We start from the raw sequence: 25,281 nt of genomic DNA on the forward strand, positions 1-25,281 counted from the left end.
AAGTTTGCGATAGGTAGCTTGGATGGATCTTATTTGGTTTTCAGCATGACTATGAGGAAAGTTCATTTAATAAAAAAGATCCCAAGACTGGCAGTAAAAAGCAGCAATTTCAAGGAAAGTTAAGGAGGCTGGCAATAGTTTTCAGCACGAGTGAACATTACCTCTGTTTATCAAGTGATGCTACAATATCGGTATCACGTGAATGCCCGGCCATTGGTGAACCGATAATGGTTATCTTAAAGGGATAATAGGTTACTATGCTGAAAATTTTTGAAAATTTAAGGCGGCAAAAAGTTGGATCTTATCATGCTTATCACAATTCGATAACAAGGGGGGTCACCAAACTCGTTATTGAGTTATAGGCTCTTAAAGCTAAAATTAAGTGGGTTTTAACAGATTATACTTTTGCTGTCGCAACCTATTTTGTCACGAAAATGATAACGACATGTTCACCGATGATTGGGCAGTGTTATGATACCATGATTGTAGCGTCAAGTAATAAAGGGTTGTGATTATGACCCATCAAAATCTAAGTCTTGGAGAGTGCTGAAAACTTAAGCCAGCCACCTTATATTAGGTGGTATATGTCAGGGTTTTTTTTTGGTTTCCTTATAAAAAGTTAAGACCTACAGATCTCGTCGTCTGTCATTATAATTTCCGAATCTCGAGCTCTCAAAAAAGATGTCTAGGGAAGGAGTAGGAAAGGCAAGCCAAGTTTTGGAAGTTAGTGCGTGTCACTTTTGACCAAATATGGTGCTGACCACGGAAACTAACCACTACACCAGGGGGGAATAAAATTTACCAGGGCAAAGGGGGGTAGGGGGGTGGGTAGCGAAATTGCTTACCTTGTCGGGTCTAACCTGGTCTGTTACAGATAGGGCGCGGCCCACACTACGTCTGCATACGAGCCAAGTGGCCCATGCTTATCCCCGTTTCTGTGGCATGGAGCAACTTCTACTCCCCATGGATGGGATGCTAGTCCATCGCTAGGTTACCTCCAGCATTAAGGTGGGACTTAAAAACAGACCATGTTTCAAACATTTTTTCGTGGCTAAGAGTTAACTCCAAACCATGGCAAAGTATACATTCTTAAAAAGTTCAAAGAGCAAAGATTATGAAAAAAATATTTGTGTACCCTATAACTGTATTGTAACCTGACACCGGCTGATTAAGTCTGCCACCTGCTGGGGAATGGCAGGGCTTACTTGAGAAAAGATAACTCCTACTAGAACTGATCAAAAGGAATAATTTTTACATTTTACAAAAGAAGACAAACACCTTGCTGGGATAAGCATAGAGATTTTTGAAAAGTTAAAAGCACGTGAAATGATGACCAGTTAAATCTGATACAGAAAATCTAGCATACGTTTCAATACATAACTTTGACAGAATGCACTGGATGGAAAAGTTCTATGCTTATCCCACAGAACGTACTAAAAACAACAAATCCTGAGAATTTTAGCTCAATTGAATAAATCCTTCTCAAGATATCTTTTCTAGAAGGCGAAAATAGCTCGTTTTGAGAAAACGAGCTTTAAACTTACAGTAACAGTACTTGTCAAAATAAAACTTCAATACCTTAAGATTCGAGTTCCGTAAAAAACAAAACTTCGAATTTCTTTCAGAATTTTAGTCCCGCCTTAAGTTCGCCGGTCATTTGTACACCTGAGTGGAGAGAGGCGCTGTGAGAGTAAAGTGACTTGCCTTAGAACACAAACACCATGTTCCCAGCCAGGGCTCGAACCCGGACCTCTCGATCCAGAGACGAACGCATCAACCACGAAGCCACCATGTAACAATCGTATTTAAAATCCATCAAATATTTTTGTTCACACGCGATTAGTCTAAACGAGTCATGTGACCGAATATTCCCCAGCTTAAAACTGGAGAATATCCGAGTGATATTCCTGAATTTTTTAAAAAGCGCGTGCTGCGCGTGCTGCTGATAATAAACACAATAGCCTCAATTTGGCGTGAAAATATGCTCGGATATTTTGTCCTTGGACATTATCTGTTGGCTTTGAGGAACAGATAATGCCGGCGAACAAATATCCGTGCATAGTTTCGCGTCAAATTGCTTATATAGCACCTATAGAAACAAATATAGCACATACAAAAAAAGAAATTCAATAAGAACGATTTCTGTGTTGTTTTTTTCCGTGGCTTTTGGAACCGTTTCAAAGCGATTCCAGCGAGTTTCAGTTTCTCTGTTTTCCTCTCTGTGTGAATAATATGTTGAGAACTTGGGATAGCGGTCATTGCGAAATCATAAGACTTTGCAAGGGAATATCCCTGGGGATGGGTACTCTGTAAACCTTTGGGAAGGGGTATAGGGCTGGGACTTTGAAACCCTCACCCTATATTAGACCAGGAGTATTAGACCATGATCAACTTGACTTAACAAACCCATTCTAGACTAGTCACCAAACCCCCCAACTCTATCCCAGACCAGCTATTTTCAACACAGAAACTTTATCACTATCATAGTCCAATATACGCTAACTAAACCAATATCATTACAAAGTCACTTCCGAGTTTCAGTTTCAAGTTTTAGAACTTCGGGTAAAGAACCCTGTTCTAGACCAAAACTGTCTGATTTCTATACCGCCATCATCCAAGACTAAACTGTTTGAAAACCATACCCTTCACGAAGCGCATACCAACATAGCTTACCTGTATAGGAGTATCCCCACGAAGCCGGGAATATTTACGATTGGTTTTACGAGATCCAAATACTACAAAGTTCTTCATAAAACTTCTTATCTTACGTCTGCAGTGTATTGCTTGTTTTCTGTTCGCTTTTTCTGCTGATTTGAATCGGTATTAGGGAGTTACCTCTTCTTAGGTGTCAATACTGGCCTAATCTAGGAAAACTTGGAAACCTAGGAAGCGACAACTCGCTAAGATCGCTTCAAATCAGCTGCAAAAGCAAACAGAAAACACACGATACACTGCGGAAGTAAGATAAAGTACTTTTATAAAGAGCTCTCCAGTTTTTGTATCTCCTAATATATATTCTACGCAAGATCAGCAGGATCAGCACGATGCTCGCGCTTACAGCCTGAGCTAGGACCGCTTGTGGTTTCAGTGGTAACAATAACCATGCATTTTGCATTGATAATTAGTTTACAGCTTGGAAAAAAAGCTCATTGTTTTATCGACAATAAATGATTGGTCAGACCAGTGAGCGCAGAGGTTTAATCAAGTCAGTCCTCTCTACCAACTATGACCAAGTGAACAAATCCTATGGAGGACACGTGGACCACGTGGTCTCTAATAATAAATTTGATTTAAATTTGAATAAATAATATATTTCTTTTGTCGCAACCCAGTGAGGCGTGGAGTGTATAGATCGTAACAGTATATGATTTGTTTCAGCAACATAGAGTGTCATACGGGTGTCATAGCATACCGCGTCGGCTTAACTCTGCAGCAAGTGAATATCGCGGATATCGACTTTGTCACTGAGGTTTAACCAGCAATCAGAGCAGCAGTGAAGCTATCATGGAAAGTCGAAGCCTTGTGTGTCTGGTTTTTGGTTAGTAAATAACGCTGAATTGTTCTTGCAAGTTGGACTGTACCGATACATTAAAGTGTGTTTGCTTTGCGCTTTTTCTCAATAGTGATTCTGCCGTGCTCTTTCCTGGTGAACTGTAAAGAGCTGGAACCTGTGAGGACCCGCAGGGTAGGTCGAGTGAGTGTAGCATGATATAATTAACTACCTTAGAATGATTTCCCGACGTAACCTTTAACTTCCTCCGAAGCAGTCGGCGAAAATGCTATCAGTAGCTTGTAAGATAGCAGCCCAGCAGCCAGCCCCACAAGCAGGGATCAGCTTAACTCTTTATTACTTTACTAGCTGATTCTCTCAGTTTCCTGGTTAACGCTGCCAGCATTTGTAATTATCCTATTAGATGCGAGCGTCATCTCACTCGGGAATTGGGGAAGAATTACTGAGAAGCTCACAACTGAAACGGGACTAACTGGCGGTGTGAATCGATTTTCGCTTCATCTCTCGTTGGACAAAGAAATCCTGCAGACATTGTTTACAACTATTTAATGTTTATACAGTAGAGTCTGAACACCTAAAATCGATTATTTCTGCTGCAATTGGGGTTTCCACAATAAGAGTATTCAACCAAGTTGGTATACAGTACCACTTTTCTATAGCTTGGGGTGATATTGCAAATGTACTTCTCTTAGAAATGCAAAAGACGTCAGTTTCTATGACTTCGCTCACATAATATTTTCGACTCGGTTGTGGGAATTCCAAGGTTTATCCATTTTTTCATGCTTCGTACAAGTCACCATTCACTCATTGACCTTCAATCACCAGAACAGTTTGTCTAGAATGAAAGGAATTCGCAATTTAATGTTACTTGGCTCGGTCAAGTTTTAAAAGTCCTCCTCCGGTTTAATTAACTAACCGTTCGACTCGGATTTCGCATTACCACAGCTTAAAAATAACCCGCCACTTGAGATATATTCAACCTAGGCATAGCTAACAAAACGAATATGAGAAAAATATTGAAACAAACGTGAACTTGGGAGAGAATTTAGCTGCATGCGAGAGAATCAACTGTTTCCTTTACACTGCGCGTCACTTATCGAGTGTTATTTTCGTTAGTGCGCAATGAGCAGCTCATATTTCCACTCTCATATTTGTTATTTCCGGCGTTTCATCTTCAGCTACAGGTCGACCATGTATATCACAAGGTAGAATTACTGATAAGCTTCGCATTTTAGACTCAATATTTTCTTACGCCTTTGTGACAGAAAAACAACTGACTGTTTTTCATTCACAGCTGTGTTTTAAAAAAGAACAAACAACTCCACTGTCAGATTGTTCTTTAACACAAACAGTAGTAAAGTTCAAGTTTGACTTCAGCCAATACCAAACCAAAGGACAGTAAGCAAGGCAACAGAGCAGTTACACAAGCATTTGATCCGAATTTGAGCAGCTAAAGTGACAAAACCATGCATTGTTTTTACGCTTAGGGGTGATATTGACAGTCTGCTCTATGCGATCTGAAAAGAAGACGCAAGAGCACAAGCTGATTTATTACAACTGCGCTTGAATTGAGTGAATAATTGTCGTCTCGGTTGTGGGAATTCCAAGATTAATCATTTGTATGACGTCGCCTCTCACTAACTCACTCATCAAAACGGGTTTTTGGTTTTACAATGAGAGCAATGTTAACAGAAATAACATATTCGCTACTTTTCGGCCATAACTTCTTTTGAACTTCTTTTTACCCACCCATCCCCAAAGAACCTTTATGATTGCCCGGAATTTTAGATGCACCTCAGTCTATAAACAGCAACATCAACTAAATGAGAACTTTAGCTTGAAATTGGTAGACAATAAATTATATCGAGTCGAAATCTAGGTAAAGACAAAAGGGAGTTGACTAAAAAAAAATTGCGTGGGTTTCGTTTGAGACCGAGTAACTGAACATTTAGTGCGATATTGAAGAAAACACTTAACTCCGAGACAAGTCGTTCAGTAGTACTGACCTAGTCTGCTACTGGAAACCCGGGACTGATATTGATGATTCCTGTTAGATCTGGACAGGAATAAAGTTTAGAATCGAGAATTCTGGCATATTTGCTCGTGATAAATGAATCCCCTTTGACGAAACGTGATCTGATGCTGGAATTGACAGTCTCGCATTCAGAACTGAAGAGATTACCCCTTGAATATACCTGTGTGACGAGAACAGCTGCGTAGGAAGATGTGAGAACTGAAGGAGATTGGCTTACTTTGTTGATATCCCCTTTTAGAAAGGAATGAATATTTTACAGATTCTACGGCGATAAAGAAACTTAACCATTATCTCCCTTGTCAAGAGAGACACTTGAATATTTCAAAATATTTTTTCCATTTGCACAATCGCTAATTTTACATTTCGAAAACTACCCCCGATACAAACTATAATTGTGATGAGCTCAAGATGAACACATAGTACTGGAAGAAATGTTTCCACCGTCTGCATTGTTGTTGCGGTTTCCTTGAGGTGGAACACGCTCGATGTTTCCATTAACGACCAATATGTTAGATCTGATTTACTCAAAATAAACTGGAATCTTTAAATAACAGTCTGCGTTGACAAAACAACAATATTTTTTGAATACTACTGGGTCATGCTGTGCCAATCCCTCTCACCAGAGTCCCAGTCCCTAGTTACTAGTTTCCCTCCCCCCCCCCTCCCCCGCTTATCTTGACTGAAGCGAGGTTGCTTCTAGCGCTTTACATGCCTATTAGTTAGTGTTTTCTTTTTAAATTTTAGCGCAGACCTCTGGACTTAATTTCAAGGCTGTCTTATCCTTCACTGATATTCTCCACAGCTCCTCGATATGGAAACACAGTGAAAGCGTGTTGTACACTGCGCTACACCGTAGCGTTAGCCATCCTTAATCATCATGCAATTTTGACTTCGTTTCGTTTTCAGGCTGCCCCGTCCTTGCCTAAGGTGAACACAACTGAGCGCTTAAAGGAGCTAAGACAGAAGATGCAACAAGAAGGCGTTCAGGCCTACATCATTCCCTCTGTTGACCAACACATGGTAAACGATTTTAGAAGTTGCTACCAGGCTGTGTCTTTACTTGTTATTGATATGGTTATGAAGTGCTGGCAGAAGTTTTTAAAACTTGCGATATCATTGTAATTGTGGAGAAATGAGTCGTCAGTCTTTTCAAATAGGGTAGTTCCCTCAATTCTTCAGTTATTGTGGTGTCAAGTCTCATCGCCGCCCCGGCAGAGCATGTCTCCAGGGAACGGCCTAAACTGTTTCTTGGTTAAGTTAAATCCTCCTCGGGTTTAACATTTTGATTGTCTTTTTCCACAAACCTCTTAGACGTTGGTCGAACTTCTGGCATTCCAAATATAATGGTTTCTTTCGAAACGCAGCGAACTTCCTCCATTAGCTAGAAGTATATTATTTTAAACACCTGAGATTATTAAGTCGCTTTCTTGCCCAACGAAGGCACAATTATTAGGCCGAAAAATGCTTAGAGGCTTTTGATATTTTTACTGATTAAGGCCGAAATATTTTAAGCTTTGTACATGTAGTGACTTCAGACAACGTTGAAAATAGTGGTGTTTCTCTTCGTGGTCCGTTGCGTGAACATTTCAGGTCTAACTAGCATTTGTTCAATTGCAAGTCTGAATCGCTTCGTGTTATGTCGAAACATGACGTGTTAGACCGCCTGCGATCATACAAAGGCCCTGCAATTACAGACTTCGTATTTGCCTGCGCTATTGAGAAATGAATGATACTTAATTATAAACTTCTCTCTCTTATAAATACAGAGCGGATATGTTGCCCCACACTTTCAACGACGCCAATACATATCTGGTTTTACCGGCTCAAGTGGTAAGGTTTGGTGCTTTTTTGCCTCTTGGCATTCCTTCTTTGTTCGTCTTCATTTCGCCCCTGTTTGTTAGCTTAATTTTGTTGATTTAACCCATTGACACCTAGATCTGACTTTTGGCAAACACGCATTTTTTGGATATTTTGGACATTTTTAGCGTGGATATCAGCTAAATTAGCTGCAATCTACCCATAAAGGTATTTGCAATATGAGAGCTTGCCTTTCTTTCCGCTAGCATCGCGTTTTATGACATTTTTTCTCGGGTATGGGCACAAATCACAAATTTGCGATCTACGTCTGACCTACATCTTGAGGCTTTTCGGGATTTTTTTGACTTTCCTTTTTTTTTCCTTTTTTATCTTTTTGCTGCAGTTGTGACCTTCTACTGGGCTTGCTTCCAGTTCAAACATTTCCCAAGAAAGCCTCATCGAGACGAAAAATTCTTACCACGGAGTAGCCTAGTGTGGTTGAGCTTGAGGGACATTTTCCTCCTAGTTTTTCCCTCCAATTTCTAAGCATGTTCGTGCATATTTCAGGCTCAATTGACTCAATCACTCTGAGCTGGATATCATTGGAAAGATCTTTTCCTCCTACAGAACTTGGATATAAGTGATGGCAATTTCGGCTAAAGTTGATGACGTCAGAAGTGGACCAAAGTCAATGGGTTAACTTACACCAGTACCTTAAAATGCATATGCAGCTCTTTGACTTACATTTGTGTGCAGGTCTTCTAACTAGCCCATCAGATGCGATGAACTGATGCGATGTACTTTCTTATTTAATCCACATCTCTGTTGGTTATTTAGGTGATGCAGTCGTTACATTGACGAAGGCTGCAATGTGGACTGATGGTCGCTACTTCCTTCAAGCCACCATGCAAATGGATGATAACTGGACGTTGATGAAACAGGGTAACTAGTTCATAAACTACACAAACTGTAATAGCTTCATTGCATACCACCTTGCCGATACACCGTCATGTATTGACCCATGATGTATGATTTGAGCGGTTTTCAGTTGAGTGTCCACGAAAGTAATCAGGCAATTACTTTGGTTTTGATTTTGGCTTTTACTACAGTTTGAGATTTATTGAGTAGTCTAATTGGTAGATTGTTGCTTTGGTTTTGGTTTTACGACACTCGATTGAAAACCGCTCTAATTGCCTTAATTAGAACCAACATCTCACAGCTAGCCCTGTAGTAATACGAGGCGGTGAAGTCAAAAAGAAGATGCTTTGCTCGCGTGGACAATCCAAGCAGTTTTACACGCATTTTTATCCTCCACGAAAACATCCACTTAACGCGAGTAGTAACGTTATCCGCTTGAGAACGAAGTACCATCTCTAAAAAGAGCCTGAGAAAGATTAACTTGGGAATAAGACCTATATGGGGATTAGCTCTCTCACATTCATCCTGTCTTAATAATACCAATTTGATGTGCAAATAAATGTCATATTTTGCTGTCTTAGGTCTGGCAGGTACCCCAACACAAGCCGAATGGTTGTCACAGGTAATGCACTTGATGACTATCGGGAGATAACGTACACTAGACCCATACCTGAGAAAACTTGTTCGGGTTGTTTTGTTACGTAAAAAGGGTACTCATACTTTGAATCATATCTTGATTAAGAACGGACGGACATGCGCGTTTTGCGTTATGTAAGGACACGGAAAGATCGGATCGTATACGTTTACCACGGTACAGCACATGGAGAAACATTTCATCACCAAGTTATTGAAGTTACTCGGAAAACCGAGAATTCTGAGTCTAACCCATGGTTATTCGGTCAAACGCTCAACCTCTGTGCGAAAGGATGGTCAAGGGAGTTATGCAATGACGTAAAGCAGGTTCAATGTGACCAACTTCGGCCGTACTGTTAGTCAGTTAATCTATGTGTGAGAATGTCTGGTAGTGCTATGGCGAGCTTGAATGATGTTTGCGAAACTTTTCTGGCCTGCCTAGACACAGAATTGCCTTGTCGGAATATAATGCAAGCCCAGTTTGCAATAAAAAAATTATATGATCTCTGTAAAACAGGTGGAAGTGTGTATAACGGATGTTTTGATGATTGCGCTTGGTGTTTATTATAACCAAGCACTGCAAGTAACGAACATCGGACATACAGAGGCGATCAACAGGGAACCGAACGAGTTCGTGAAATTAAAATGGGCTTCTTTTAAAAGATTGTTATCGAACTTGTTTTAAACAATGAAACAATATTCCTGATGTTACTGAATAAGCAATAACCTTTGTTTAGGAACTTTCCAGCGATGAAAAAGTTGGAGTTGATGCAAACCTCATTTCCATTGGTACGTATTAATTCAAGACGTAGCGAATGAACAAAGTTTTCCCAGGCTAGGCGTTCAGTTAGTTGGGACGTTGCGCGAAGAAAAACGGCGGAACGAAATAAGGGAGAGAGAGAGAGAGAGAGGCTTAGTGTTGCGCTTCCCCCATTTTGTCGAGCGCATTTTTTTATACTGCGCCCCAAACTAACTGAACGCCTGGGAGAGGTTAGACGAAAACAGATGTAAGCGTTTGTGCTATGCTTAACTTGAGCTATTGTTTCGATCCCTGTTGGAAAATTTTCTAGTTATACAGAGCAGGGTAAGTAATTGGAACGTAACATATGTACATATGCAAAAGCGGGAAATCATGTAATAAATTGAATATGGAAGAGAAAAGGAAGTTAAGAACATTGCAATGGAACTTTCGGCTTCATATTTTCAGAAGATTTTGTGCACATTTGGTTTTTTAAGGTAAATTTACATATTTTATCAGAAGCCTGATTTTATTGTTTTAATTCTTGCAGGTAATTACGAGGACATGACCAAGGTGTGAAGATTTATATTTCTATTCTCAGAGTTTTCACAGCATGTGTGGAAAATTCCTTTAAAAAGAATTAAACCTCGAATTGCAAAATTTTCTTCAACTGAGAGAAGACCGGATTTGCTTTCAATTGAAGACACTAAAGAAATAATGACAAACCAGACAAAACAAAGACGAGTAGATCTGGGGAGGAGTACGGCGGATTACAGAACAGGACAAAAGAACTTCTACATATGTCACTTTGCAACTATCCTTGTACCCTTAGTCATACAGAGCTTATCGTCAACTTTGTTATATCTTTTTACTCGGCCCGCTATTAAACCAGCGTCAAACCGCTAAATTGCAATTCACTATTAATGCATATAGAATCACGATCCACAGGAGCGGATCCAGGAATTTCTGAAAGGGAGTGAAGGGTGGGGGGCGGGGGGGGGGGCGGGGGGGGGTGGGCGGGGCGGTGTACACCTTCACAACTTTTTATTTCATCGGCGTGGATGGCCAGCGTCGCAGTCGTGAGGTTCGAGGGGGGTCCGGGGTCATCCCTTTACGTTGAATATTTCCGATTTTACCCTGTAAAACGCCATTTTCAGCGTTCCGGACACTTGATACTTGATACTTGCATGATATAAAATCTGGTGTTCACCTTACTTCTCAACCAGAAGAACAAAAATATTAATGCAGTCGCAAAATAAAATATATTTCCCTACCTTGGCAGTCAGTCAATTGACGGAAGTGAAACAACTGCGTATAAAAAAAGTTATTCTCTTGTTTTATGAAGTTTCAAACAAATAACAAATAATGCTGTTCCAAGTCTCTCAATCCCTCCCCTGGTTTTGCCTCTGATCCGCGAGATTTTTTTTCTTCAGGAGCTTCAAAAGTCAAACATTACAGTGAAATCGATTTCTGAAAATCTTGTTGACTTGATATGGACTGAGGGTAGACCAGCTTTGAGCAACGCTACGATCTACCCGCTGGAAATGAAATTCACAGGTTAGTGAATTCTTGAACAATTGTCTTATCAGTCGATTACTCAGAGTCGAGTTTGTTTTTCGTTTACTTGAGGTTTCAAAGCATTTTCCGACACTCTGAAAAACAAAATCACTGCCCAACGGTATTGCGCATGAACAGACCATTATTTGCTGGTAGTTATGCAGATCACGTGGTTGGGTCTCGGATGACCAATGAAAGGGGGAAAAATTCATCGGTTTATAATGATGATTGTCACTTGACATAGTCAAGATCATTTAGATCAGAAATGTGTAACAAACAAACTACCTCTTGTCTAGCCCTAACGCTAAACAAGGGTCCTCGCTTCTTCAACATTTCAGTGGCAAAGTTCTAAAGCATAAACTGGTACAAGACGAGGCGACTCAATTAACAGTGTTTGTCTAACAAATCACAATTGATCCGCACCTCATTTCTTCATTTAGTTTATTTGTTTTATGTTTTACAATTGTTGGTTAGGAAAGGCATGGTCTGACAAAATAAAAGATCTTCGAAACGAGATGACTGCAAATGATGCGACGGCGGTTATTGTGTACCAGCTTGATGAGGTTGCCTGTAAGTAAACTTTACTGTTTTCGAAGATTATATGTGATAAAAGTCTGGACCTATGCCCCTTACAAACATAAAACGTCAAAGAACGCCAAGTTTAGTTAAGCCTAGTAAAGCTTTTTTTAAGTCATGTAAAAGTAATAGTATACTTGCCAATTTACAGGGCTGTTGAACTTGAGAGGGGCGGACGTGCCTTCAAGCCCTTTCTTTTTCGCTTTCGTTATCGTTACTCCAAGCCACATCAAGTAAGTACAAATGTTAGTGACAGAAAAATCGCATTACGATCTTCTCTACGTTCTTAAACCAAAGGAGTTACTGATTAATTTAGGTTTGCTCCAGTTTAAAACTGTTCAGTAAGTTCTCAGTAGGTTATTGCTTTCTGATTGGCTCACAGATCTGGGTTAACAGCGATTCACCGAGTTTTTATCTAATATGAAAAGTACCTGGATGTTGTTCGTAGCGACAAAATAATTGTAACTTGAACGATTGGTTAAGATCGCACCGCTACCCTACATGTAAAGCGCATTTGCTATTAAGCGTATTTACTTGCCCATCATATTCAAACGATTCACAAAGTTTAGAACAGAAGATTTAATTTCATTGAAAATGTCTGTTAATGTACATCAAAAACGACAGAGTAATGAGCACAAAAAGGAAAACAGTAATTACTTTGATTCACAGGGAGACCCGAAACCGAAACAATTTTTAGGCCTCTTACTAGTTTCTGTACATTTCTGATTTGCATAATTTTAGTTTTTCCAATCGCGCGGGAGATTTCAGGGACGAAAATCGACTGCTCGTACTCTATTCTAGCGGCAAAGTTTTCAAACCAGCTCAACCGATGAATTTCTGAAACGATAAGCTGCAAGAACACTATGCACCGATAGATGCATACATTTGTCTGTAATTGTTTTTTTTTCCCGCGAACAGCGTCTACCCGGCTAAATTTACAGACAAATGCATGGAAAGTGAAAAAAGATGGTGAATTTTACGCTCGGTAATGAAATGTGAAAAGTGAACTGATGAACATGACACGAGCGTGGGACAAAGAAAAAATCTGACTCCCCGACAGGGATATGTGACTTCGACAGTGCTGATCCTAGCAGTATGCAGGATGCCTGTCACAAATGAACTCAGTTAAATGACGTTGCTATCAAAGAGTTCTCGTAGCTCAGTGGATAGGGCGCCCACGGTGTTCGGGAGGTCATGGGTTCGATTCCTGTCGGGGACTCAGATTTTGTCTTTGTCCCACGCACATGTCATGTTGATCAATTCACTTTTCACAATGTATGGAAAATTAGAAAAATTGACTGAGCGTTTTCTAGTTAGGATGCATTCTTCAAACTTGGTAAATAAAATTGTCTACCTGGTATTTTAACGTTGCGATTCACAAAGTGTGTAAAATTCAATTTTGGAAAAAGTTATTTGCCATCGGATTCCAGAGAAACACTGTAATTTCTGACCGCTCAAGATGACGTCGCCTCGTATACCGTGATAAAGCCATTCGCATTTCACTCGCATGTTCTGTATGTTTTGTTATTAACTTACATCCAACTCGACCGCATGGAATAATTGTCAGATGAACCATTTGAAGGAGGTTAAGGAAGACGGATTTGTAAAGCTTGTCATTTAAAATTGTCTTTCTGTAATTCAACTTTATGGTTATGCAAATATAAGGTAACCCGAGAAAAACGCTATAATATTGACGCTTTTTTTCTGATCAGGGTTTACATTGAAGAAGAGAGGTTAACTCCCGCAGCAAAGACGCAATTAAATGTTGCTACACTACAACCTTACAACATGTCCATTTTTCTGGGGGACATAAAAACCGAAGCAGCTAAAAGTGATGCGAAAATTTGGGTAAGCTTGTATTCTTTATACAATTTTTACTAAAAGTTTCAGAGTCGGTGGCATGATAAAGCAAAGTGCACGTTTGATGAAGCTCTGTATCGAATTTGATTACGTTAAACTAACATGAGTTCAAATTCCAAATATTTGCTTCCGATCATGAGAAAGTCCCTTCAACCACGTTTCATTTTATATTCAATGCTTTCTTTAAGGGTGGTTTCTATGTAGATTCATTCAAAACTCAGTCTCGCTGAGAGCACATAATAGCGAGGCGTGCGGTGACTGAATGGAAAGAAGTCAAAGGAAGATCCATCGGAAAGACGAGCTCATATGACCTGCTCACATACTCACATGTTCGCCACATGTCTTATCACGTGTCTTAGCTACTGTTCTGCAATATTCACTTTGCCTCATGCTTCCTGTTTGTTTGTCTCTAACACCAGAGTTCTTTGACAAATTTCTAAATACGTCTTCACATACTAACGTGTGTGTGATGGCAGCCCATGGCGCATTTCACGATGTTGTAGACTTATCTCTCCTCCTTTGTAACTAATAGCATTAGGATCTTAAACACTTTTCTTTGTGTAACTTTTCTTGTATTTTTTTATCTTCAGCTAAGTCCTTTATCCGGTTACGCCATGAAAGAAGCAATTCCTCAGGTTGGTTATGAGAGTCAGTCAATGAACTTCCTTATAAATGATCTTTCTCATTGATCTGAATTTTAATAGAGATTCATGGAACAACAGGTCCGGCCCTTTACCGAACCCACCTTTTCACCTACAAGAAGTACGTAGACGAGGAAAAGAAAGTTCGGTTTGTTTTTAGTCTGCCAATAGGCAGAATGCGTGATTTCGCGAGATGCTCAAAATCCATCCCCAAGCCACGTAGAACGATACTCTTTTCAGTCTTTTGGTACCTTTCATGCTATTTTTTTATTATTTTTTCTTAATAGGCGATTTGCATGATGGTGTCATTTGACTACAACTACCAGAATCCTTCACTTCTCCTCTTTCTTATGCTAATTAACGCAATAGTTATTCCCACTGGTGCTTTAAAATTTGAATAATAAAGAAAAAAACTGAATTCTGGTATTTGTAGTCAAATGACGCTGTCGTGCAAATCTACTATTGAAGTTACAAGCTTGCAGTTTCTAAGCAAGGTCTGGGGACGAAATAAGCTAGTCTGACGTCAACATACTCTAGAATTTTGAAAACATGAAAATACATTTATACAAGAGTCTACTTAGCTTGTCTTCATTTAGTACTCTCCGTCGAGTTCCAAAACAAGATAATCGCCACAGCTCTAAAACTCGAGTAAACAGTTAGTGAATTCTTTTAACAGCATCTCGCTAAATCTTTGCAGCAGCTTCATTGTTGATTTTCTTCAGTGTCAGCTTTTAAAATTAAATTTCTTACAAACAGGACAATTTATTGCTGATGGACTCGCCCATAGCACTGCCGAAATCTATTAAAAATCCCACAGAGATTGAAGGAATGAAGAATGCTTATGTAAGTAACATGACAAGCAACGGTTCTTCTTAATTGTACCTTTATATTTTCGGTATGGTATTAATGTGGCAACAGTCATTTGCATAAAGTCATGTCGATTCGATATTTTGACCGCTGTTCTTTCGTCTCAACCTCTAGTTCATGAACTTGCTAACTAGCTAAATATCAAGTATTCCACTTGCTGTCGGACACCTTTGAAATGAAAACTTTGCTGCTAGTCTACTGTGAGCAATGGTTTGTTTCGTTTAATAACCACACTCACCAACACACATAGAGGCGACAAACAAACAAACCAGCCAACCAACCTAACTAATTGCAACGAACCAGCAAAACAACTATCGAAGCACCCCTCATTGCAGAACTGATACAAAGAGCTACAAAGGGCATAAAATTATAATATAAAATGACAATATTTCGGCTAGCCAGACCAGCCTTCTTTAGTTTAAATGCCGCTGATTAACGGCAGCCATTTTGAAAACATTACGTTTATCTCACTTGATTTTAATTTTAACTTCCGTGACGTGGCAGAGGCATTCGACGGGAGAAAGATACTTACCATTTCCATGTGTTTTGCTACAGCTCAAGGACAATACAGCGATGCTGGAGTTTTTTTACTGGCTGAAAAATGAGGTATGTGTTAAATTTACGACTTACATGTAGCTCTGGTACGATTTAGTCGCAACATATTCGCAAGATACGAAAGCGTGATCAAATCAAATAATGAATTGAATAAAACTTCACCTGTTTGTTTTCCATTCAAAGTGCACAAAAAACGACGAACGTTGCAGTCCCATGTTAAGCTATAGCACCGGAAATGCCACACTTCGTTAACCAATCAGAACGCGAGAAGTCTCTCAGCTCTGCGTCCTTTTCTTGACTTGTGTTGTAGAAATTCCAAGAAAATCGAGAAAGAGAAAACCTCAACCTCCACTGAACTCACAATAGTGTTTCCCTTTGACCAACATAAATATACTTAGCATTGCAATGAGGCTATTTAGTGACGTTCTAAGTCTTTTTTAAACGAAAAGTAACTTTTCTTTCCTTGCCTGAAGGTCTCTAAAGGAAGTAAGGACCTAACAGAAATGTCTGCAGTAAAGAAACTGGAAGAATTTAAAAGGTAAATGACCTTTACGTTTGTGTCAAAACTATCTTTATTGAAGAAAATAAAGATGCTTTAATATCGACACGAACGCCCCTTAATCTCCAATGTAATGTTCTCAAAAATATGTACAGACCGAAAGCTCGAGATTGATATTAACATGATATTTAACATAACATTAACATGATATTTGCTTTGTATTCAATTTCATATTTTTGTTATTTGTAGTAAACAAGTTGACTACATGGGTCATAGTTTTGATACCATCGCAGGTTTTGGTCCCAATGGAGCTATTATTCATTACAGGTACTGAAAGCTGAGAAATTCAGTGTACTCATCAAGCTGTTGTAAATAAAATTCCTTTTCTGAACAGAGACTCGCGGAAAATAAGTGACGTATTATACATATATTTACGGTACCTGATATAACGAGATGTAGTCATAGGAAATCAAAGGTGGGTACCAATACGGTACTACATGCGTAGATTTACGGCCGATTCAGTCTGGGTGCGCCCTCTTGCTGGGTATGGTATAAATACCTGAGTAATCCTACCTCTTTGTTACAAGTCTGGTTCGGTAACATATCAGACTCGTTTGGTCTCGCCATACATGGGTAATTGGCTTGACTGCGTCTTGCCGAAATATGAACCATGGCTATACAAGTACTATACAAGTTAGAAGTAGGACAGTAGGACCTCAGAAAAATGGAAAGTTGAGAATAGGAAGGGTCAAATGCATGGTAATGTAGGGGGTGAAAAGGCTTTGTTTCATCTCGCAGGCCAGAAGAAAGCACAAACTTACAGATTACCGATCAAAGTACCTTCCTCGTTGACAGTGGATCCCAGTTGAAGTGAGAGCTAATTATTCCATATCTCTTAACACAAGCATAAGTTGTTCCAAGTTATCCATAGCTTGCTCAAACCAAGCGAACCATTAAAATTTTCATGTGTCGAATGGGATATTTCGTGATATACAAATAAAACTAAGAATAAGTTCTTAATTCTGAAGACAAATTTGAAAAATGGACAAAACTTTGATCTGATTCATACGGCCATGAACAACTTAACATACATGTCCTTCGAGTCTCCTCCGCTTGCTGTCTTCCAGTCACGTCAAGGAAGGAAGATGGGGTTAGGATGGACTGAGTTGGATCATGATTGATGTAAATTTGAGAGGGAACCCAGATAAACTTGAAAACATGTTGTAAACATTAAAGGCCTAAAGCGTCTCCTCTAAATAAAGCTCACGAGCTGCTCCTTTGATCAAAGCTGCGGACAATTTAACAACTGCGCAATGAACCAGCGATAAAACTTGGAGAAAATCACTCGTCTTCTCCTGCTGTTAATGCGATGTCAACGTCACGATAGATAGTCGTTAGTTATAGTAGCTTTTCAATGACTTTTTCTGTTAATTTTGATTTACCCTGTGTAGAGATGGAACAACAGATACAACTCGTACAGTCCACTTTGGAACACCAACAGCCCAAGAAAAGGTGAACTTACTTTTGACATGTCAATAGACCAATTTCGATATATTAAAATTCAGCCTAAAACAATAGGCCTCAGCACGAGGCTCTGGGGAATATCTACAGAGTTTGGGGGGTTTATTCCCCAGAGCCTCGTGCTGAGGCCTATTGTCTTAGGCTGAATTTTAATACATCGAAATTGGTCTATTCAAGAGCCATTGTGTTTCGACATACAAAAAAAAATGCTATATTAATTTCCCGGCCCGTATTATTTACAGTAATGAGCCGCTCTTTGTTGCTTCACAGGATGCCTACACCCGTGTTTTGAAGGGTCAGATCGCACTAGCACTGACTATATTTCCAAACAATACGCAAGGTAAAATATGTATATCAGATTAACGCTTTTCAGACAGAACGGAGGAAGGACGGTGAAAAGTGCCTTTGCTGAATTTGACCGTCTACAACTTCTTCAATATTTAATAAGTCAACGCTGTTAATTAAACGTTGCGACTTTATATAATTATCTGGAATTTATCTGGCAACAAGATAAATTCCTGGTAAGACGACCACAAGCCATAAGGTACTTGGAGTGTTCATTGATTCGGACCTTTCTTTTAACGAGCATGTCGAACGTTTATGTAAGAAACTTGCTAAGCGTATAGGCGTCCTGAGATCAATTAGGCATTACCTACCTTTCAATGAGCGCATACTTTTCTGTAATGCAACTATTATGCCTTTGGTTCTATACGGCGGAGCAGTCTGGAGTATGACATCCAAAGCAAACGTATTAGACGAGTTTTTCGATTACAAAAGAGAGCTGTCTGGGCCATGCTAGATGTTAACTACATGTTAAGAACGAACAGTTCAGTAGTTTATTTAAGAAGCTGAACTGGATGCGTTTCTGTGATGAAATTAATGTTAGCAAACTGTGTCTTATCTTTAAATGTTTAAACGGGTAAATGCCCAGAATATCTATGCAATAAGTTAGTTCTTGTAAGTGACACATCAGTCCGATCCTCGGGTTATGGTCACATAATACTACGCAGCCCCATGTACAACAGGAAAACAGAAGGGGGTAAAACCTTTTTAACATCATAAATTGTATTATGGAATTCCCTACCTGTAGAAATAAGATCCAGCGAAAGTATTAACTCTCAGTTTTAAACGCAAATATATCGAGTACGTAAAGAAGGGGTACGCTAATATTGACCATTTTACAATTTCGTAATATTTTAACTTTTATATTTTAAATTAATATTTTAACACTTATAATTAGAAATTTTTAGGAATTATTAAATCATTGTAATTATGTATATACATTTATATATATTTTTGTAACCTTTTATTGTAACTTTTTAAATATTGTAATTTTTTATTGTTCATACTTTGTACTATACTTAGTTATTATATAATTGCTCGTAGATTTTTAGCACAGAGGGCCACTAGTTTATCAGTTTATACTTTCATGTGTCACCCTCTCTAAATAAAGTTGATTGATTGATTGATTGATTGATTGATTGATTGATCTGGTATGATGGTTCATTGTTCTGCAGTGTGTCGCTTGAAGATTGAATCGTTTGATCATCAACACATTGCTGGACATACATATTTTTTCCTTGAAGGTTAAAACCTTCAAGTAGAAAAGAGGAAAAAATATTCCAATATTCCAATATTCAGGGAAATTTTAATTTCCCTGAATATTTTTCTGTATGGTTGTACGTATTTGTAATTTGTATTTTATGTATTTGTAAGTATGGTTTTGCAGCTTCTGCTAAAATTGCACCAGCTTCAGACCAAAACTCCGATGCTTGCGCTAATTCCGCCGAGAAAGAACCCTTCACATGTTGCCGACCTGCATATTGCTGCTCAAGTTTTGTAACTCTTTCCTAAACAAGTCTTCTTTACAAAGAGACTAATGTTTCTAATTTTAATGAGCTATATTTATGTATGGCTCACCCTGCCTCAGCATTTCTTTTCTCGTCAGAGACAAAGTAGACAATATAGAACTTCAAAGCGAGTGTCATTCTTTCTTCCCCTCTCTCTTATCGTCCTTTTGTAGTCTTCTACCTTTCTGCTTTTTCTTTCGCTGTTGCTGTTTTTTTTTTTTTTTTTTTTTGTCATTGTTTGGAGTGATTTTAGGTCTTTTAGAGTCCGCGTTAAATCAAAGTAGGTAACTCACTTGCTGCAAAGGAGCGCATTCTTCATTTACACTGTTTCCATAAATCCACTCATATGTGTTGCTATTTATTACAGAGTGTTGCGTGTAACTTCAACACCTCGATCACATGAACTCACTGCTGTCTCTATTACTTTCTTGACAGGTCGTTTCTTAGACACAATCGCGCGCAGAGAATTGTGGCAAAATGGCCTGGACTACAGGCATGGGACGGGGCACGGTATTGGCATGTTTCTCGGTGTACATGAAGGTGAGATGAGGCAAGATAATGAGTTGGGATATTACAAAAACTCCGTAACAACAGCTCCGTGTCTATTTTTGTGACACACTGTTGTATGTTGTAGGACCACAGAGAATAACCGTCGGCTGCCCGAGAGCATATGAAAAACCAATCGTTCCTGGAATGTTTCAATCAGATGGTAAGCTTAGCGTATTATTATTTCTTAGTGTAGTTATCTACGAAAATCATCCTGGGAGGGTGTAACGAAAAAGATTGAAGTATAATAATTTGGAAGGTAAGAAATTATCGGCAGTTTTCTACGACATTTGTTAAGTATCAGATGAAAAGGGCGTTTAAATGAGTTTCATCCGTACGTTACAAACCAAACCATGGTGCAAGTTAAGTCCAGTGACAATTTATGGCCCTGAAATAAATAGTTGCAGGTGAAAATTGAAGTTTTCTCATTTCTAACGGGGACCCTTCTTTTTCTTCAGAGCCCGGATATTACGAAGATGGTAAATTCGGCATCAGACTTGAAACTGTGGTCATGGCAGTCCCCGCGAAGACACAAGTAAGACTAAAAAATCCCAAAGAGTCTCGGTTTTTTCTGTGTAATAATATGGATCAGAAATTGGGGTTAGTTCATAGCAAAATGTACTTCCTCCTCTATGACTTAAAACCTAAAAAGAGTGGGAAAGTTTTCTTGGTGTTAGTCTGTGTTTATTTCTGGGTTTATGTGGTTATATTCTTTTTTCCTTTCTTTTGTTAGAACTCCTTCAATGACAAGCAGTATGTGACATTTGAAGCAGTGTCCTTTGTAAGTGCACTAACTTCAACTTTTTATTTAGCTTAAATTCTTCTTTGTTAGAGCGCCTTGCTGTTTTTAGTGTATTTTATCGCTCGGTAAACAAATGCGTTGAGATAATGGCAATTTGTTTAATTGGCAGCTACCGTACTGGAAGAGTTTGATCGACTTGGATATCATGACTCCCACTGAGGTATTTTAATTTAGAACATACCAGATATCAATTTTACATTTTAAAACAGTAAAAACAAGATACTGTACGCTGTGATTAGTTAACACCTCAACTCTGTTAACAAGTTTAAAATATACACATAAAGTCCTGACTCAACCGCTAAATGAAAAGATCAAAATAATTTTCCAGTGAAAATAGGTCAGCTATGAAATTAATACAGAACCAACGTCACCGACAGAAAAAAAAATAATCTTCTTAAATATTCACCAGGCTAAAAAATCAAGTATCCCATTTTTTTTTTTTAATTACGAATATGCCACTTACAGAGGGTCCACAATAGGTTTGGCGGGATGCGGGATTTGGCTTTTTTTTCGCCGTGATATTTGGGATTTGAGCTGAAACCAGGGGCGGGAAGCGGGAATTACAAATATGAGCGGGAGCGGGATTTCGTGTTTTTATGGGGTTGAGATGTGGGATTCGCAAGGGGAACAGAGCGGGATACGGGATTTCAATTCTTACATGACCATATAAATTATTCTTGACCAGCGTAAAAACCACAAGCTGGCAGAGACGAATGCGAATAGCTGTGTCAGGTTTATAGCAACGGCTCTGCACCCTGTCAGGTTCTGTCAAACGTATCCATTATCGCTTGACTACGTTAGTATCATGAGACTGTATGAGGTCTTTGAGTCCTATTGCAATCATTTGTGTTGACCTCTGACATCTGTCCATTCCTGACATTTTCGACGCTTGCGTCAGTAATCTTTGCCCCCCGATCCTTTATAGTTTGTCTAGTCTTTCAACCTTTTCCAGAGCACTTGGCTTTTTTTTGGCCAGAACTTCCTCACCGAATGGCTATGACAGTGGTTTACCGAGTGAAGTATGCGACATTATGATTTGCGTCACCATATATTGCGAAAAGGATGTGCAGGCCGTCACTCAGAAAAGTTCTGAGGCCAGACCTCAAGGAAAGTGAAGGCGTTTAAAGCTTTGAAAGAAACTGTCAAGTGTGTTAACAGGCCATCTCTTAAATATGGGAATGAACAATCATTTTCTTTTAATAATATGTGGACAAAAGAAAACAAAACAGTAAACCGTGAACAGAAAGAAACGTTATAATCACTTGTGTTTGTCTGCTAGCCATTGAATTCTTTTGTGGTCTTTAATGCGATATCCCTATTTTTTAAAAGTTTGTGTTAATAATTAAATTAACAAGTTAATAATTCACGCAGAAAGGTCTGAAAAGTGGGCGGGATCGGGATTTCCAGGCAAAAAAAGGCGGGATGGCGGGATTAACAGGAAAAAATGGACGGGAAAGCGGGATCTGAGAACCCTATGGTGGACCCTCACTTACAGACATTCAACACCTAACAGAATGCAGTATGCAGAAAGATTGTCACATAAACCAAGTTTAATGGCCTTACTTCCCACGTGTCTCCTGTAGCTCAGTGGTTGCATCTGAACTGGTCACCACAAGATCTTGGGTTTGATTCCTGGCTGCCTGTGTCAGTGACAGAAAAATCATCTTCTCGTGTATGTACCAGACAAAACATCCTCCATCTCATCAGTTGTTTACCATCGCGCATATTTTGAACCCGTTTGATTGGGACTGCGCTTGTTTTGAGTTCTCTTCAGTTTTCTGTTTCAGAATGAGCTTTTAGACAGCATTCTGTCTTTTCTACTCCTAATTAAGACTGGACAGATAAAGTTTACAGAATAGGCAAGAACGCCTGCCATTGTGGATTCCTCTCTCTCTATATATATGCAGAAATCTTTATCCATCGCGTTTATTTCCGTTTTCCGCCCTGATGGTTGTGACAGAAATACACGAAGTAAAGATTGTAACCTCTTTTCTCTGAGATGCGTGGGATGTATTCTAGCGGGGAGGAGTGGGGGATGTATGCGAGGTATATGCGAGAGACACGAGCGTTTCAATCCTACGAGGAAACGAACTACCCGGTAAAAAGCTGCTAGAGAAAAACGAAAAGACAACAATAGTTAAGCAAATTGACAACTCTTCATCTTATTGCAGATTGAATGGCTCAACAACTACCATAAGCAATGCCGGGAGAAGATTGGCAATATGTTAAAAGACCAGGACAAAACCGACGTGTACAATTGGTTGGTCGAGTTAACTGAGCCAGTTGGCAAAAAAGGACGGATACCGGCAGCAGGAGCCAGGTCGCTTGCAGTGTCTGCTGTGATCACGCTTTTTGCAGCCCTTGGGTTGTTTCTTCACATGTGAGATACAACTTATCTCTGGTCGTTTTTAGAGTGCTGAGTGGTAGAATGAATGTCATAGAAGCTGATGTAATCTTTTAAAGTGTCAAGTGTATTGATAATCTGTACTTTATGAAAGTTGTCGTAGGTGTTGTAAAACTACAGTGCCTCATTAACGGCGATCTCGATCTAGTTTTCCAGCTCATTTCTGTAGTGTTTTTCTTCTAAAGTAATGGGTTTTTAAAGTACTATTATTTGAGTCATACCGGAAAAATCTCGGCCTCGATATATACTACGGGTTGAGACAAAAAAAGTTGTCACTTTTGTTCGTTGTTAGGTTTTAACGTTCATCATATTTTTATTTTGAAATTTGAGGGCATCCTTTTCTAGCCCATGCCGTAACCATAACTGCTGTTTAAAACCTTATTACGCTCTAAATAAAGGAAAATAATCATATACTCATCGTATTGTGTGCTATCGATTGTAACTTTGGGGGCTAGTAACTGTACTTGGCCATATCCTAAACAAATGCCATTCTGTGAGACGATAGTTAATAGAGGGAAATGGTTATGAAGCCCGGCAAGCATCAAAGGAGCAACCAAAGATGCCAAGATTCATGTTGGAAGGTCACGACCGTGTACAATCTTTTGTTTTACGTTCATACACTCAATCAAAACGGTTCTATTGGTTAGTTCCTCGGTCAGAAGTAAACAACTATTGTGTTTGGTGCACGGTCAAGGCCAAAAAAGAAAACAAAAACTTACAGCAAAGAACTTTGTCGAGTTTCATAACCATACCCCTGTAGTAACTATGGTGAGACAGAGATTGGGGCACGATTGAACCAGGCGATCCCTCTCTTTCTGGTCGGTAAGAGACGAGAAGGAACCTCCGTTCATAACCGCACATATAAAGAGGGGAATCTGTCTTGCAAGGTATACTGGCACGGGCAGTCCTTTAAAAAACCGCGTTAACTTCATCGTAAAATCACAGAGATACATTTATTTACTGTAGATCGTTTTCACTTGACGTCATCATGTTCTAAAATCCAAACTAAAGAGCCACCAAAGTTTTAATTTTCACCAGGTATAAGAAATACTAAATTTATACCTGTTTCCAACTTTTCACCTCAGCAGCGTGCTCAGCCCATTTTGAATTTCAGAGTTGTGGCGGTGCGTGACTTAAAACTACGATTACGTTTCTCGAAAAATATATGCTTTTGCCATAGAAAATACATCCAATCAGAATACAGGAAAGCCGTTGTATATTCGACGGTATTACTCGCAACCTTCCCATCATGTGTCGCGCGTATGTCGCATCGATTGTGTTGGCTTATATATTTTCTATGGCATGTTATAAGATAGTTATGTAACACTCTCTTGTGGTATACCATGGAATGTCCTACTTGTTACTTGTTTTCTCGGTATACATACCGAGAAAACACAATTGACTCGTGGGATATTGCATGGTATACAACGAGAAAGCGTTGCACAACTAGAATTTATCGCGATTTTGAGCCTTTTAGAAGTTAAAGTATTAGGAAAAGTGCTTAAGCAAACGTTTGTTTGTTGAGTTCAGAAAATCAGTCGCCTAGATAGCCAAAGTAAGCTCAAGATGTTTACACTATTTTCTGGCCGCCATATTGTTGTACCACAGAGTACGCAGCACGTCAACATGGTGGCTCCATACTGGCCTCTGTAAATTTTTGCAAAACATTTCGACGAATATCTGAAGTTTGGGAAAACGCAGAGACCCAAAACTTGGAGAAGTGTCTTCTTAATTTATTTCCTATCACAATTTTTGACTTTACCCCGTAAATGGTTTTGGAATTTTTTTTTTATTTTGGGAGACAGAGAAAACGATCTATAAAGTGGTTTTCAACTAAGTGTCGTAAAACCAAAAGCAAAGCTAAGTAATCAGTCTAGTCAATCACATCCAGCGAACCAATCAGAACTCGGAGTTGACGCGTACCGCGGGAAAACGTATGCGAACGAGTCACGGTTGCTTTTGGTTTCACT

The 25,281-nt window shown here is 39.2% G+C and overlaps 1 protein-coding gene and 1 long non-coding RNA gene across 3 annotated transcripts; one reads left to right on the plus strand and one right to left on the minus strand.

The window, feature by feature from the left end:
- The first annotated feature begins 3,331 nt into the window (after nt 1-3,331).
- LOC110049455 (xaa-Pro aminopeptidase 1-like) lies at nt 3,332-23,722 on the plus strand. 2 transcript variants are annotated; one of them, XM_020755239.2, is made up of 26 exons: nt 3,332-3,538; nt 3,624-3,694; nt 6,453-6,566; nt 7,313-7,376; nt 8,181-8,285; nt 8,843-8,883; nt 9,632-9,683; nt 10,184-10,206; nt 11,067-11,190; nt 11,665-11,760; nt 11,918-11,999; nt 13,479-13,614; nt 14,217-14,261; nt 15,024-15,110; nt 15,690-15,740; nt 16,163-16,227; nt 16,438-16,515; nt 16,987-17,058; nt 17,640-17,700; nt 17,980-18,049; nt 19,995-20,099; nt 20,194-20,268; nt 20,564-20,640; nt 20,839-20,886; nt 21,017-21,067; nt 23,079-23,722. In XM_020755239.2, exons 1-26 carry the CDS (start codon nt 3,505-3,507, stop codon nt 23,289-23,291), a joined length of 2,040 nt encoding a protein of 679 aa, XP_020610898.2. In that variant the 5' UTR covers nt 3,332-3,504; the 3' UTR covers nt 23,292-23,722. The 2 variants fall into 2 exon arrangements, with proteins under 2 accessions (XP_020610898.2, XP_020610900.2); XM_020755241.2 differs by having other exon boundaries at nt 3,333-3,538; nt 3,624-3,685.
- LOC149106059 (uncharacterized) lies at nt 3,623-5,749 on the minus strand. Its single transcript, XR_016210016.1, has 2 exons — nt 5,518-5,749; nt 3,623-4,346 (listed from the first exon to the last, which is right to left on the minus strand). It is a non-coding gene; the product is annotated as an uncharacterized LOC149106059 (long non-coding RNA).
- Nucleotides 23,723-25,281: the final 1,559 nt, after the last annotated feature.

The sequence above is a fragment of the Orbicella faveolata genome, unplaced genomic scaffold (assembly GCF_042242905.1).
Source record: "Orbicella faveolata isolate gen_17 unplaced genomic scaffold, um_ofav_v1 contig_3, whole genome shotgun sequence".
In the NCBI taxonomy this organism is placed as follows: Eukaryota; Metazoa; Cnidaria; class Anthozoa; order Scleractinia; family Merulinidae; genus Orbicella; species Orbicella faveolata.